This window comes from Protopterus annectens, chromosome 11.part0 (assembly GCF_019279795.1).
Source record: "Protopterus annectens isolate FY-2018-M chromosome 11.part0, PAN1.0, whole genome shotgun sequence".
Classification (NCBI taxonomy): domain Eukaryota; kingdom Metazoa; phylum Chordata; order Ceratodontiformes; family Protopteridae; genus Protopterus; species Protopterus annectens.
This window is the reverse complement of record NC_056745.1, coordinates 440,721,418-440,738,546: the sequence shown is the minus strand read 5'-3', so window position 1 is coordinate 440,738,546 and position 17,129 is coordinate 440,721,418. Positions and strand designations below refer to the sequence as shown.

General features: G+C 39.8%; 1 protein-coding gene across 1 annotated transcript in view; it reads left to right on the top strand.

The window, feature by feature from the left end:
* The window catches only part of SVOPL (SVOP like), a 716,183-nt gene that overhangs the window by 671,396 nt on the left and 27,658 nt on the right, over nucleotides 1–17,129 (top strand). Inside the window, exon 15 of the mRNA XM_044087938.1 lies at nucleotides 11,224–11,337. Coding sequence (XP_043943873.1) covers nucleotides 11,224–11,337 — 114 coding nt within the window. The remainder of the gene's footprint in view (nucleotides 1–11,223; nucleotides 11,338–17,129) is intronic.

Below are 17,129 nucleotides of genomic sequence, written 5' to 3'. Positions count from 1 at the left end.
TTGTAGATGTAGGGCTTTGTGACAGTGCTTCTGCAATATTGGGGTGGTATATAGTGACAGTATATAGTGACCACAGGCTATGAAACACTAACAAAGGTTTTAGTGAACTTGTGGGTATAGGGATTACTGACAGAGCTCATGCAATATCAGGGTAACATGTAGTGACCACAGACTATAAAACAATGACAACAGTCTCAGTAAACTTGTAGCTGTAGGGTTTTTGATGGTGCTCCTGCAATATCAGGGTCAGATGAAGTGACCACAGGCTATGAAAGAATGACAAAGGTCTCAGTAAACTTGTAAGTGTAGGGGTTTGTAACAGGGTTCCTTGCAATATCTAGGTCATATGTAGCGACCACAGGCTATGAAAGAATAAGAAGTCTTAATAAACATGTAGGATTTTGTAACAGAGCTGCTGCAACATTGGGGTTAGTTGTAGTGACCACAAGCTATGAAAGAATTACACAGGTCTCAGTAGGTGTAGGGCATTGTGACAATGCTTCTGCAATATTAGGGTTGTATGTAGTGACCACAGGCTATGAAACAATGACAAAGGTTTCAGTGAATTTGTAGGTGTAGGGCTTTCTGACAGAGCTCTTGCAATATCAGGGTGACATGTAGTGACTGCAGACTACGAAACAATAACAGTGCTCTTAGTAAACTTCTAGGTGCAGTGCTTTATGACAGAACTCCTGCAATATCAGAATCACATCTGACCACAAGCTGCAAAACAATTACAAAAGTCTCAGTAAACTTGTAGATGTGGGGCTTTTGACACAGCTTCTGCAATATCAGAGTCAGATGTAGTGACCCAGGTTAGGAAAGAATGACAAAGGTCTCAGTAAACTTGTAGGTGTAGAGCCTTGTGACACAGCTCCTGCAATATTGGAGACAGATGTAGTAACCACCTGCTATGAAACAGTGACAAAAGTCTCAGTAACCATGTAGATATAGGGCTTTGTGACAGAGCTCCTGCAATGTCAGAGTCAGATGCAGTGACTGTAGGCTATGAAACAGCGACAAAACTGCCAGTAACCATGTAGGTGTACAGCTTTGTGACAGAGCTCTTGCAGTATCGAGGTCAGATGTAGTGACTGCAGCCTATGAAACACTGACAGTAGTCTCAGTAACTTGCACAGATGGGGCTTTGTGGCAGAGCTCCTGCAATATCTGGGTCAGCTGTGACCACAAACTATGAGGCAATCACCAAAGTCTCAGTAAACTTGTAGGTGTGGGGCTTTGTGACAGAGCTCCTGCAGTATTGGGGTGAGATGTAATGACCACAGGCTATGAAAGAATGGCAAATGTCTCAGTAAACTTGTAGGTGCAGGGCATTGTGACAAAGCTTCTGCAAAACCTGTGTGAGATGTAGTGACTGCAGGCTATAACAATGATAAAGGTCTGAGTAAACTTGTAGGTGTAGGGCTTTGTGACAGAATTCCTGCAATATAACAGTCAGATGTCATGACCACAGGCTACAAAATAAAACAAAAATCTCAATAAACTTGTAGGTGTAGGGCTTTGTGACAGAGCTCCTGCAATATCAATGTTAGATGTAGTGACCCCAGGCTACAAAACAATGACAAAGGTCTTAGTAAACTTGTAGGTGTAAGGCTTTCTGACAGAGCTCCAGCAATATTGTGGTCAGATGTTGTGACAATAGGCTGTGAAACAATGGCAACAGTCTCAGTAACATTGCAGGTGTAGGGCTTTGAGACAGAGGTCCTGCAACATCGGGGTCACATGTGACCACAGACTAGGAAACAATAAAAAAGGTCTCACTAAAGTTGTAGTTGTAAGGCTTTGTGACAGAGCTCCTGCAATATCATGGTCAGTCATAGTGACTGCAGGCTATGAAACAATAGCAAACGTCTCAGTAAACTTGTAGATGTAGGTATTTGTGACAGAGCTCCTGCAATATCCGGGTCTGATTTAGTGACCCCAGGCTACAAAACAATGACAAAGGTCTCAGTAAACTTGTAGGCATAAGGCTTTGTGACAGAGCTCCTGCAATACCATGGACAGATGTAGTCACCATAGTCTATGATACAATCACAAAAGTTTCAGTATACTTGAAGGCATAGAGCTTTGTCACAGAGCTCCTGCAATATCAGTGTCTGATGCCATGAACGCAGGCTATGAAACAATGATAAAGGTCTCTCTAAGCTTGTAGATTTAGGGCTTTGTGACAGAGGTCCTGCAATATCGCAGTTGGATGTACTGATCTCGGGCTACTAAACAATGACAAAAATCTCAGCAATGTTGTAGGTGCAGGCTTTTTGACAGACCTCTTGCAGTATCAGGGTTAGATGTAGTGACCACAGGCTATGAAAGAATGACAAACGTCTCAGTAAACTTGTAGGTGTAGGGCATTGTAACAGAGCTCCCGCAATATTGGAATCAGATGCAGTGCTTGCAGCCTAAAACAGAATGACAAAAGTCTCAGTAAATTTGTAAGTGTAGGTCTTTGTGACAGAAATCCTGCAATATTAGAGTGAGATGTGACCGCAGGGTATAAAAGAATGAGAAAGGTCTCAATAATCTTGTAAGTGTAGGGCTTGTGACAGAGTTTCTGCAATATTGGATCAGATGTGACCACAGGCAATGAATAAAAGACAATCATTTCAGTAAACTTCTAGGTGTAGGGTTTTTGACAGAGCTCCTGCAATACCGGGGTCAGATGTAGTGACTGCAGGCTATAACAGAATGACAAAGGTCTCCATAAACTTGTAGATGTAGGTCTTTGTGACAGAGCTCCTGCAATATCGGAGTGAGATGTGACCGCAGACTATGAAAGAATTACAAAGGACTCAGTAAACTTGTAATTGTAGGGCTTTGTGACAGAGGTCCTGCAATATCTAGATCAGATGTAGTGACAATAGTTTATGAAATAATGACAAAAGTCTAAGTAAACTTGTAGGTGTAGGGCTTTGTGACAGTGCTCCTGCAATATTGGGGTGGTATATAGTGACGGTATATAGTGACCGCAGGCTATGAAACTGACAAATGTTTTAGTGAACTTGTGGGTATAGGGATTACTGACAGAGCTCATGCAATATCAGGGTTACATGTAGTGACCACAGACTATAAAACAACGACAACAGTCTCAGTAAACTTGTAGCTGTAGGGTTTTTGATGGTGCTCCTGCAATATCAGGGTCAGGTGAAGTGACCACAGGCTACAAAAGAATGACAAAGGTCTCAGTAAACTTGCAAGTGTAGGGGTTTGTAACAGGGTTCCTTGCAATATCTAGGTCATATCTAGCGACCACAGGCTATGAAAGAATAAGAAGTCTTAATAAACGTATAGGATTTTGTAACAGAGCTGCTGCAACATCGGGGTTAGTTCTAGTGACCACAAGCTATAAAAGAATTACACAGGTCTCAGTAGGTGTAGGGCATTGTGACAATGCTTCTGCAATATCTGGGTTGTATGTAGTGACCACAGGCTATGAAACAATGACAAAGGTTTCGGGGAATTTGTAGGTGTAGGGCTTTCTGACAGAGCTCCTGCAATATCAGGGTGACATGTAGTGACTGCAGACTACGAAACAATAACAATGCTCTTAGTAAACTTCTAGGTGTAGTGTTTTATGACAGAACTCCTGCAATATCAGAATCACATCTGACCACAAGCTGCAAAACAATTACAAAAGTCTCAGTAAACTTGTAGGTTTAGGGCTTTTGACACAGCTTCTACAATATCGGGGCCAGATGTAGTGACCCAGGTTAGGAAAGAATGACAAAGGTCTCAGTAAACTTGTAGGTGTAGAGCCTTGTGACACAGCTCTTGCAATATTGGAGACAGATGTAGTAACCACCTGCTATGAAACAGTGACAAAAGTCTAAGTAACCTTGTAGATATAGGGCTTTGTGACAGAGCTCCTGCAATGTCAGAGTCAGATGCAGTGACTGCAGGCTATGAAACAGTGACAAAACTGCTAGTAACCTTGTAGGTGTAGAACTTTGTGACAGAGCTCCTGCAATATCGAGGTCAGATGTAGTGACCGCAGCCTATGAAACACTGACAGTAGTCTCAGTAACTTGCACAGATGGGGCTTTGTGGCAGAGCTCCTGCAATATCTGGGTCAGCTGTGACCACAAACTATGAGACAATCACCAAAGTCTCAGTAAACTTGTAGGTGTGGGGCTTTGTGACAGAGCTCCTGCAGTATCGGGGTCAGATGTAATGACTGCAGGCTATGAAAGAATGGCAAATGTCTCAGTAAACTTGTAGGTGCAGGGCTTTGTGACAAAGCTTCTGCAAAACCTGTGTGAGATGTAATGACTGCAGACTATGAAAATGACAAAGGTCTGAGTAAACTTGTAGGTGTAGGGCTTTGTGACAGAGTTCCTGCAATATCACAGTCAGATGCCATGACCACAGGCTACAAAACAAGACAAAAATCTCAGTAAACTTGTAGGTGTAGGACTTTGTGACATAGCTCATGCAATATCAAGGTTAGATGTAGTGATACCAGGCTACAAAACAATGACAAAGGTCTTAGTAAACTTGTAGGTTTAGGGCTTTCGGACAGAGCTCCAGCAATATCATGGTCAGATGTAGTGACAATAGGCTGTGAAACAATGACAACAGTCTCAGTAACATTGCAGGTGTAGGGCTTTGAGACAGAGGTCCTGCAATATCGGTGCGGGATGTAGTGACCACAGGCTATGAAACAATGACAAAGGTTTCAGTGAACTTGTAGGTGTAGTGCTTTCTGACAGAGCTCCTGCAATGTCAGAGTCACATCTAATCAGAAGCTAAAAAACAATGATAGAGGTCTCAGTAAACTTGTAGGTGTAGGGATTTTGACAGAGCTCCTGCAACATTGGGGTCAGATGCAGTGACCACAGGCTATGAAAGAATGACAAAGGTCTCAGTGAACTTGTAGGTGTAGTGCTTTGTGATAGAGCTCCTGCAATATCGGCATCACATCTGACCACAGGCTAAGAAACAATGACAAAGGTCTCAGTAAACTTGTAAGTGAAGGGCTTTCTGACAGAGGTCCTGCAATATCTGCATCAGATGCAGTGACCACAGGCTGTGAATGAATGACAAAAGTATTAATAAACTAGCAGGTGCAGGGGTTTGTGACAGAGCTCCTGCAATCTCGGGGTCAAATGTAGTGACCACAGGCTATGATAGAATGGCAAATGCCTCAGTAAACTTGTAGGTTTAGCGTTTTCTGGCAAAGCTCCTGCAATATCAGGGTCAGATGCATTCACCACAGACTGTCAAACAATGACAAAAGTCTCAGTAAACTTGTAGGTGTAGGCTTAGTGACAGAGCTCCTGCAATATCAGGTTCAGATGTAGTGATTGTGGGCTATGAAAGAATGACAAAGTTCTCGTTAAACTTGTAGGTTTAGGGCTTTGTGACAGAGCTGCTGGAAAATCGGGGTCAGATGTAGTGATCACAGTTTATGAAACAATGACAAAAGGTCTCAATAAACTTGTAGGTGATTTTGACAGAGCTCCTGCAATATCGGGGTCAGATGTAGGGAGCCCAGGCTATGAAAGAATGGCAAATGTCTCAGTAAACTTGTAGACTTAGGGCTTTGTGGCAAAACTTCTACAATATCTGGGTCAGATGCAGTAACCACAGGCTACAAAACAATGATAAATGTCTCAGTAAACTTGTAGGTGTAGGCTTTTTGACAGAGCCTTTGCAAAATCGGGGTCAGATGTAGTGACCACAGGCTATGAAAGAATGGCAAAGGTCTCAGTAAACTTGTAGTTGTAGGGCTTTGTAACAGGGCTCCTGCAATATTGGGATCAGATGTGACCGCAGGCTATAACAGAATGACAAAGATATCTGTAAACCTGTAGATGTAGAGTTTGCAACTGAGGTCCTGCAACATCTGGGTCAGATGTAGTGGCCACAGGCTATGACAAAAGTCTTAGTAAACTTGTAGGTATACAGCTTTGTGACAGAGCTCCTGCAGTACTGTGGTCAGATGTAGTGACCACAGGCTATGAAACAATGGCAAAGGTCTCAGTAAACCTGTAGGTGTAGGGCTTTGTGACAAAACTCCTGCAATATCGTGGTAAGATGCACTGATTGCAGGCTATGAAACAATGACAAAGATCTCGGTAAACTTGTAGGTGTAGGGCTTTGTGACAGAGCTCCTGCAGTATCAGGGTCAGATATACTGACTGCAGGTTACGAAACAATGCCAAAGGTCTCAGTTAACTTCTAGTTGTGGGACTTTGTGACAGAGCTCCTGCAATATCAGAGTCAGATGTTGTGACTGCAGGCTTTAAAAGAACGACAATTGTCTCAGGTATAGGTGTTTTTGACAGAGCTCCTGTAATATTAGAGTGAGATGTGATTGCTGACTATGAAAGAATGACAAAGGTCTCAGTAAACGTGTATGTGTAAGGCTTTGTAACAGAGCTCTTACAATATCGGGGTCAGATGTAATGACCACAGGCTAAAAAACAATGACAAAAGTCTCAGTAACCTTATAGATGTAGGGCTTTGTGACAGAGCTGCTGCAAAATCAGGGTCTGATGTAGTGACCGCAGGTTCTGCTCTGTGAAGAAAGATAGTGACTGAGTGTCATATTATACTGCTACTTTCCCTTCCAATGGTTACAGTCATCCTTTGTTTTCTTTTATGAAACTGGAAGTGGAGAATTTTTTAAGGATTTTTCTCTTCCTTATCATTGCACCTCTTCCCTCCTTGACCAGTGTTAATAATTCTGTATTCAAGAGAAAACGAAAAAAAAAAACACTTGTCACAAGAATTTAAGGATGTCTGCTTCTCATACACAGGATAACTCCCACTTAACTCATTACATCTGAGTGATGTCTCCAGGTGCATCTGCATGTCCCTCCTTCTGACACCTCTAATACTACTACTATAAAATAGTTTGTGCTGAAGAGCATGCAATTTATACTTCTTTCATAACACCTCTGGTTCCATAGATATGCACATTTGTTTGAAATGTGAGGACATAATTTGATTCTGTTGAAAGGCTTGGGCTCTGTCCTTTGGAAGTTAAAGTGCAAACTTCCTAAGTTCCATTGGAGTGAATGAGTTATGCAAGCATTATACCTGGTGATTCAGATGGTCTAACACAATTATTATTATGCATATATGTAAACTAGTCATAGCATTTTTTGTCTGTGTGTTTCTTTCTCGCTTTTGCCTTTAAATGCATTCTAGGCTGCTGACAATGCTTTGAATATCTCCGAACAAGTTGATTGGTTTAAAAGAACGGTCACTCTTTAAGATATTATTGGCTTACTTCATCCAGTTCTGTTTTATAGGTTCATAGGTTCATAGGTTCATAGGTTGGTACTAGGCTATCAGCCCTAGGGCCTATACAAGCCTAGCCATAACAATTCCCTGGCTATTTCTTCCCACATTATTTTCTTTCCTGGACCCCTGTCTAGCAGGGCGACTGACATGTTCCCTGGGGTGAATTTCCTTTCTCCCATCCAATCGTCAAGGTTCCTCTTGAAGAGGTCCAAAGAGGCACTCTGCTTGACATGTATGGGCAATCTATTCCAGAGTCTGGGGAGTCTCTGGGTCAGGAACCTATCCCTCCAGCATGTTTTGTTTATTGTGATGACAAGGTTTAGATCCCTGGAGCGTGTAGCTCTGAGGGATTGGGATTTCTTTAAGTGTAGCATGTCCAACAGCTCTGGGTTTGACATGGCCTTGTATGTTAAGCAGAGATCGCCTCTGAGTAGACGATATGCGACAGAGTATAGCTGGAGTTTTTTAAGGTGGTCAGCATAGGGCATCTGCTTTAGGCCTGTGATTCTTTTAGTGAGGTATTTCTGAGGCCTTTCCAGTTGTTGCAGATGTCTTGAGAGGTACATACCAAATGGGGCGTTGTATTCTATAATGGGTCTAATGAGGGATGAGTACAGTGGGACAATGACCTCCTTTTTTTTGGATGAAAAGCCCTTCGTGATGAGGTATGCCACACAGAAGGATTTCCTGACTGTTGTGGCGATGTGGATATCGAAGGTGAGACCACTGTCCACCTGTGTCCCTAAGTCTCTTATCACACTTTCTGTGTTTAGTGTACTGCCACCTATATGGTAATTCATGGAAACATGTTTTTTCCCAAAGGGGATAACAATACATTTCTTGGCATTGAGCTTGTGCCCATTTTATTATGCATTGTAATCATTGTGATTTAATTTCATGTGTAATCCTTTACCACTGCAATTCCTTTGTTCCAGCATTACTGCCTTGTCGCCCAGGTAGTGACTGAAAAGGTTCATGTACCAGTCCACCCACATACTAAACAAACATACACAAATACAACTCTGTCTTAATATTCCTTCTTTCCTGTAGATATCTAAAAGTTCCTTTCATCCTTCCCTTTATTTCAGTGTGCAAAATGTTTCTCTAGAGTAATCTTCGACTTTCCTGCCTTTGTAGCTCTTTTCTAGCTTCTCCATCCTACTGCCTCTATTCCTTTCCTCTCTCCTCATTCATGAAATGCCCTTTCATTTACATAGACTGCCTGCTTCATCTTCCTTCTGATCCTCAAGGCCATCTTTCCTCTCTATGCTGTAATTTTTCTGCTTCTCTCATTTCCCTAAGTGTTGGCATGATCCTCTTTATTGTTTTTCACGTCATTCCCTGTACTTGTCTCCAGTCTCCCATTTCAGCTCCCTCGAAATTCTGTCGTATAAACATTATGCATAAAACAATGCACTGACAAGTAACTAAATAAGAGTTTTGTGTTTTAATGAAGTACAAGACTGCTGTAGCTATTAAAAAAATGAAATCTAAATTAAAATACAAACTATTTCAGTTTCTGCATACATATTCATCTTGTATATCATTTTTACCTAGTATTTGTACTTCTCACTGTGTGGTGATGTAATTAGGAGAGAGAAATGTCTTTGCTATATTCTCTTGTTATGCACATTGAATGAAATGGGTATCGCTACCTAAATCACACATTACAGTAACAAAATCAGCTGGCAGATGTTGCATGTGAATGAAATTAAATGTATAAATGAACGTGTTCTGTCTCCTGAGTTTCTTTTGTTCATAATAATAGGGATCAGGATTGCTTCCTAGCATTACAGAATCATATACCACATAGCCAGTAACAGTACAACCATATGCTTAAATTATCCTGGCATTAACTGAAGAGAAAGACAGAATCACATAATATCCTGCATGCATGCTTATCCTTATGGGGTACTTAAATGCACAATGCATCAGATGTGTTACAGATGAGAAAAGTATTGACTGTAAATGTATCTGGTACAGGACTTTGACATTCCTGTAGTGAGACATTTCGAAGTTTAAACTGGACTACTGATACATATGGAAGATGTCCCCTTATTGAATTGTACTGTAAAAGGAGACTGGTTTTCATTCAGTCCACAGCACTGAGCTGATGTCAGTTTCTGTCAGCTTTCTATTCTCAATGAGCAACAGAGAACAAGAGCTTGGAGTGTGAGGGTTCCAAACACTGGGCAGGTGTCACGCATACACAGGCTTGTTACGCATGGAAGAGGCTGCCTAATGCAGAGGCATGCTGTTGTCCTGTGTGAGGTTAATGGGAGTTCAATGGAAACACTTCTGGCAAGTTTCACTTCAACTGGACCATCCTTCCATCACTACTGATCCTGGAGTCATCTCTGGAACAAGGCTTAGTGTCCCTCCAGGACAAAGATAGATGACCAGAAAGCATGACTTCTGAGAGCAGGAAGTCCCTGATCCCATAGAGTCTGCCTAACTGCCTTGATTGTGTGGTCCATTATAGGCAGGAGTGCTAAAGGGACACAGTGGTCAGTGTAGTAAAGTCTGGCAGGTCTATATTAGAACGAGCTGGTCTGTTCTCAGGATTTTGCTGTTTTCTCCACTGTGGTGCGATCTCACTTTATTTTGTATTTATAATTGTTTTTTTTTTTTGGAACAGCGATTTTTTTTTCCCTGGGGAAAAAAATCGCTGTTCTTTAACTTCACTGTTTTCAGACTTCGGGTTTTACATGTCGACTTTGTCATTTCCTTCTTCTAATATAGACCCAAGTCTATCAGATGACATCTCAGACGGCCAGAAGAAAGTTGTGCTAGTTACATATAACATGCTGTAATAATGTTATTACATCAGTCAGAAGTGTAGCATTCTGAAAATAAATACCAGCACTTCAATGCGGTTATTTTTCTGATTTTCAGTATGCTGTTAATGGCTGAAAAAAATTCACTGTTTGCTTCTAAACTGGTAACTTGAAACCATGAACAATACAGTAATTTAAAGTACATGCATGTAATCCAGAATGAAGAAAACTATTCAAAACCCCACTGCCTTCAGAACTAAACCATTGAAACCTACACTACCTTATGTGGGACAATGCAGGGAATAAGCTACTGGTCAGAATATTGAAGGGTCCTAGTTCTGTACTAAAAACGAATTGTAGTGCTTAGAGCACTATTATTACTCTCCAAAATTAATTAAAAGACACCCTGGATCAAGGCTACTCTAGGGCAAGACCCAATCATAATGCTTATCACTTATCGGGATGCTTATGTGTTAAGATTATGTCTAACACAAGGCATTAAAAGCTGAAAGTGCACTCAGGTAAACAACAGCAGCAGAACACGGCTTCATTTCATCTCCATTTCTCCCTGCTATTTACATTACAGCCACTCAAAAGTATTTAGGAACCAGTAGCTTCTCTTAGAAATGGAATACATAAGAACATATCCTGCTGTTTGTCTTACAGTGCTTCCCAACTACTTCACTGGTTTCAAAACTAGTATTTCTGTAACTACAAGTACATGGAGCAGATAAATCTCTATGCACTACAAAAAATTATCAGCTCTCCAAGAGTAACTTATTATTATGTGTTCTTGATATGGATGCCAAGATTCACCTCTCGAGCTTCTCTCTCAAGGTCACGTTTTGGCCTCCATATCTCGAACACATAATAAACAGGTTAGGATCAGAGACCCAACTACAATCCTCTTTTAGTTATATGTTCATAAGTATATCACTGCACGAATGTGACTAAGTGCTGGCCTTTTATGATTTCTCTGCAACAAACGTAAAAATAAATAGTAATTTAACAGATATTGCTTTTGTCTTTGTACTGTATGCTCTGGGTAATTCTAAACAGTCTGATTAGGATGTTTAGTATGTAGAAACAGACAACTGTAGAGTGTTATACTTCACAAGAATATACTGTATACATTTGAATAGCAGCTAGTAAAATATTGGTTTCTCCTTTACTACAGGTTCTCATAGCTCAGTCTGTAATAGGAGGCCTTACTTTGTTTGCTGTGGTCTGTTTTCTCTGTTCTCTCTCAGCATTTACTCTCCCAATAGAAACAAAAGGAAGAGCACTCAAGGTAAGTACCAATTTCTTTCCTGCAGTCTAAAAGTACCGGTCAAGCTACATCATGTCACACTGCAGACACTATACATGGATCCTCAGTGTACAAACAGAAAGTAGTGAGCAAAGCTAACTGAATTGCCTACTTGCCAAAAGCACTGAAAAAATAGAAACATACTCATCTGCTCCTTATTGGTAAAAGCTGTCTGCATTCCATACAATGATAGATATAAATACTGATTGCTGATTATAGTTTTAATTGTTAATGTTGTACAATGACATTAAACTTTATAGCATCCAATTAACAATTAGTAATGTGATTCAGATACTACTCATGAATGGCATGTTATGTGTGAAATTGTGCATGTTATAAACACAGTAAACAGAATTGTTACGTTGAGATCAATCAACATATTGTATAAGCAAAATTTTTAGACCAGCATTATGTTCCAAACTGTGAGAATACATTTATAAGTTCTGTTATAAGCTATAGTAAAACTAATTTTTCATCAGAGTTGTCTATTTGAATGGTCCTAACCAATCCCAAAAAAGGCAGGATAGTCCTGCCCTTGTGGAACACAATTTGAACCTAATTTAAAAAGTGAAGTGTTTGAGTTGGATTGTTTAACCGAGTCCAGAGTATGACCAGTGAAGAATGCAAGGTGAGTTCAAACTGTCTTGCAAACTTCACAAGCCCATTGCAATTCATAGACCTTCCGCCCTTGAACCACCGCTGTATGCTTTGGGCAGCAAAGTTTGGAGCACAACATGCTAATGTAGTAGTCTATGATGGGGTATATGTAAATGACCATCCTAGTGTGCTTCCTGTTTAAATGGCATATAAAATGTGGGATTCATGCATGGCTGAATTACACAAGTGCTGAGCATGGCAGGGAGCCAAAAGCATTTCAGTGGCTGGAATCTGTGCAGGCTAAATCAGAGCCACTTCACCCTGCACATACCTCTCAACTGCACAGATTTTCTCAGTATGCCCAGATTTTTGCCTCACATTTTTGGCCTGTTTCTCATAAAATTGTGGTTTTCTATAAAATCATTGCCAAATCTTTGAGGACTGAAGTCAGAAAATAATGACAGACATTTGAGAGTCAAACTCATACTCTTCAGAAAATTCATGCTAATGCAAAACCCGTTACTCTATCGACTTTCTAAGTTTGTAAGAACAATATTTAAAAAATGTCCCGATTTTTGGGCCTTCATTATGGTTTTGTCCAGATTTCTTGCTCAAAGAGGTTGAGAGCCATGGCTGCACAGATATTCCATAAAGATTTGGTGTGTGTGTGTGTGTGTGTGTGTGTGTGTGTGTGTGTGTGTGTGTGTGTGTGTGTGTGTGTGTGACATCACTCAGACAGTATGTAAGTGGGTGTATGACTGCGGGAACTGCTGTAATGAGTGTCAGTGGTGTGTGTCCTTGGACTGGGGGGGGGGGGAGTCAGTGCCTGCATGTGGTCATCTCAACAGCATATGAAGTTATTCTGCTGCATACTTGTTCCAGCTGCAAATGGATGAAATTCCTAAGTAGTGAGATGCTGCTCAGAAATTTGGATGACTATGAATTAATAACTGACATTACAGTACACTCAACTCCATACCTCTCAAACTCCTGGTACATGAAATCTGGACAGAGCCAAAAATAATGGGGGAACAAAGGCCCAAAAATAGGGACATATTTTAAATGCTGCTTTTATAAGCTAAGTTGCTAGAATAACAAGTGTTGCATTAACATTAAGGATATGAAGTCTGAAACTCAAATGTCTGTCATTATTTTGTGACTTCAATCCTCAATGATTTACCACAAAACTACAAATTTTATTTGGAACAGACTGAAAATATGAGGCAAAAATCCAGACATTCTGTGAAAATCTGGACAGTTGAGAGGTATGCTCAGCTCATCGGCGAAGGGCAAGTTGTGCTGCACCATGATTTACTATGATAACTTTTTTGTGTGAACAAGACATTTCCTGCTGTTTACTGAATCTGGAGGAGTTAATGCATCCCGACATTTAATAAGAGGCTTTACAAAAGCATAGCTCTCTTCAAGGTCTATTTGCTGGAGACTAATCAACACTTTGGGTGCCGTAAGAAATCTCTTGATGATCTGTCGTAAGTCATCAAGGGTATGCTAAATGTCAATGAACTACAAATCCTCTAATGGGCTATTTTTTTCCATCTAGTTCAAGAAAAAGGAGGATTGTTTTATCTAGCACTGCACAGTAAATGTGATTTTGTTTATAGACATGACTGCACCTCAAAGAAGATATATAACTTGTACATAGTTATATAATTTATGCAAACATGCATCGGAAATTATACAATTCACCTTTGAAGTTTCATATTTACAGCTCCCTGATGTAAGTGCCAGGTTAACTACCTCATGTCAGAGAAGGTGCGGCAACAAATTCAGTTTTGTAATGCATTCGGTCACATACACCAAATCAAAGGTGTATAATGCAGTCAGACTCCATTAAATTTACATAACTTTCAATGAGCAACAAATTAAATTAAGCTTGTGACTCACAACTGGGATGGTTTTAGATCAAGTCCTGTATTAATTTTTGAAGTTGTCGTTATTTCTTGCTCTTATGTGTATTAGTTCAGTGTGATTTCTTAGTCAGTGTTGGGACGGAAATGTACTAGACATATAGTTTTACTTTATATTAAGTTAACCAAGCAATGGTAGGAGGGCTGGTATTATTGCTAAGGTCTTAACCTCACAGCCACAAGGTACAGAATTTGAATCTAATGTCTGGTTATTGGCTAGACTTGTAACAATCTGCAGACTGATAGCTTAGTAATTATCTGTGAAACAATGTATCTTGTGCAGCTCTCATTCCATTATCCCCTCTGTAATATTTTTATTATCCTATCTTAGATTTCATTAAACTGCCAGAGAACTGGCTGTGCATCTCATCCAGTTGTTACACATCAAAATGAGCTCCTGGGTGGTATTCATAGTCCTGTGTTTCACACTTGCATAGCGGTTATCAGCGAAGAGCACTACTATGCCTATACGCAAATGCAGGAAGGGCAGCTTATTCACACTGAATAAGAAAATGCAACGGCATTTTGATAAGCACTTCTGCTTCTGGCAAAATGTAAACTAGTTGAAGTTAACTATTAAGTTTATGTGAAGAACTGTGTGAAAGATGTGAAAGAAAGACTTAAAATTCATATATACTCTGATATTGCAGATGGACTTAGCCTGGTGCAGTCTCGCCTGAAAGAGTAAATGCAAGTGGCAGACTTTGCAGCATTTATTATGAATATTTAAAAAAATAATTTTAAAATGTTTTTTATAGAGGTACAGTAAACACTCAGTTAACCAGCACCCATGGGGATTGGTAGATGACAGATAACTGTAGTTTCTGGTTGCTTGAGAGTTACTGTTAAAAATAGGCCTAACTAATACTGTACCTATATTATTTGTTTCGTTTTACTTGTTCTTAGGTTGAGGTGAGAGGGAATTTATTCCTGTCTTCCTTTTTATAACTCTAAAAATGTAAGGTATGTTTCTGGGGGGGGGGGGGGGCAGAAAGTGCAACACATGAAAATTGTACTGTATTGCTTTGATTATTTTTCTGGTTGATTGAGAGTTCTGGTAGCTTGAGTTCCGGCTAACTGAGAGTTTACTGTATCCTTATTTGGACAGCCTGATGATTTTCTTAAAAGAATGGGAAAGGAGAGATAGGAAATAATTGAAAAAGGGAAGAGACAACAAAGAGGGAAACACAGACAGATGATATCAAGATGGTTGTACTTAAGCAGGTGGGAGTGGAAGTAGAAGGATATTATGTATTTTGTTGGGGTATAGACCCCCTATTTTTTCAATTTTGTTTATATAAGAGGTTAGTATGGGTGGGAAGTAGATAAGAGGGTGAAGGAGAGAGGGTAAGGAAAGAAAGAGGATGAAGAGGAGTGTGGCCCAAAAAACTCTCCCAATCCACAAGGCTTCAAAGTTTTCCTCTGCCAGATGGTGCTGCAGTGGAGGGCCCAATGTTGAGGAGGCAGAGGAGCCTATGGTAGCATGGTGATTGGCGTCAACTGGGACAGCGAGTCTTCTGCCCACTGCAGAGAAACCTCGATTGAAGATGTCTGTCTATGACCTGCCCCATGATATCCTCAACCAAGTCACAAAGCCCCCATTTACTGAGGCTAACAAGACTGCCAAGTTTCAGGGTGCCTATGGGACTGGTGCCACAGCCCCAACTCTCTGAAGACATCTCTGCATGAGCAGAAGATGGACATTTCCTAACCTGGGAGGCACACAGCTGTGTTGCTGCTGAGGAGTTTGGCTCTGTAAAAAATGAACAGAAATGGGATAGAAATTAAGCTTGTGACTCACAACTGGTAATTAAAATTAGAAAAAGAGAGGAAAAAGGGGGTGAGACAGAGAAGAAATGCATACAATAAATTCACACATAATGTTACTCATCATTCAAGTTATTATTAGTCAGTTTTATTTTTCTTAAATCATTAATGAACTATTTGTACAGGAAATGCTTATGCATACATGGAAACAATGAGTGTATTGCTATCAAGTGTTGGTGGAGTTTAAATTTGCAGTCTACTTACAGTAGCATAAGAAGTGGTAAAACATTTGATATTTCTGCCTGAGAAGGGTTCTTTTAAAATACTTTACTGAAAGTGCTTTTAATCCTTCTATTATCATTCTTTATAAATATTGCAGTTATATATAATAATGAAATCAGTTAAAGATAGAAAACATTTATTAGTTTATTCATACTTAGTACCTTCAACCAGTCTTTTAATTCTCCAAAATACCTTCAGCCAGTCTTTTAATTCTCCAACATTCTTGTCCACGATTATACTCAACTTCCTCTTCAGCTAGATAGAGAAGACATAAGACCATTGTTCTTTACCTGCATCTTACCTTTTTCACTTAACATTTCTGATATGGCTACTAGTAACTCTGTAGGACATTTCAGTTACTGTTGCACTTGCTTTGTGTACCTGTTTATTTTTTAAATATTTATTCACATCGGAATTCTTATACCGTGCCAATATTTCCTTTAATGCAAGTTAAAGAGGAGGACTGCATCTTCCTTCAAATTGTTACACTTTTATATGAGTTGCACAGCTTGTCTGTTTGGTAAAGGGGTGTTGTCTGGAATCTTGCCATACACTTTCAGTCTAGGTTGTACTTTAAACTGTTATGGGTTGCATACCTATGTTGTAGTTTCATATAACAGTCTATGAATTTTTTTCGGGTAGGAACAGAAGCAATAGCTGTACACGCACACACAAATGTAGCAATTGAAAGAAAGTTTTTACTTCCTTTCAGTTCAACCTTCATTAAACAAAACATATATAGCGCTGCAGATGGATGCAGTATGCATTCTTCATGACAATAATGTGTGCTTTGATACTTTTCTGCTTAATAACCATAAGTGTACAAGTGGATTGTTCACAAATGTATACAGAAGTAATACAGCTGTTCATTTCTTACTAAACTATGTGCTGGTCATTCACTTGACAATGCAACCTCCACCCCTTCACATACCTCCACTTTGATTAGGGAGTGATGCCTGACTGACTGAGTTTATCAATTTTATATATGAGGTTAAAATTGTGGAAGAAAGTACCGTCTTATACAATTATTATACTAATAAATATTTTCTGTTCTACACAAAGAAAATAATTTCTTTACAAAAATAGTCTGCGTGTACTTCAGCTACTAGCAATGATAAATACATACTGTGAATGAAATTATGTGGTAATCTATATATAAATATTTTTTGGTTTGTACAAGGACATTTATAAACATGAACA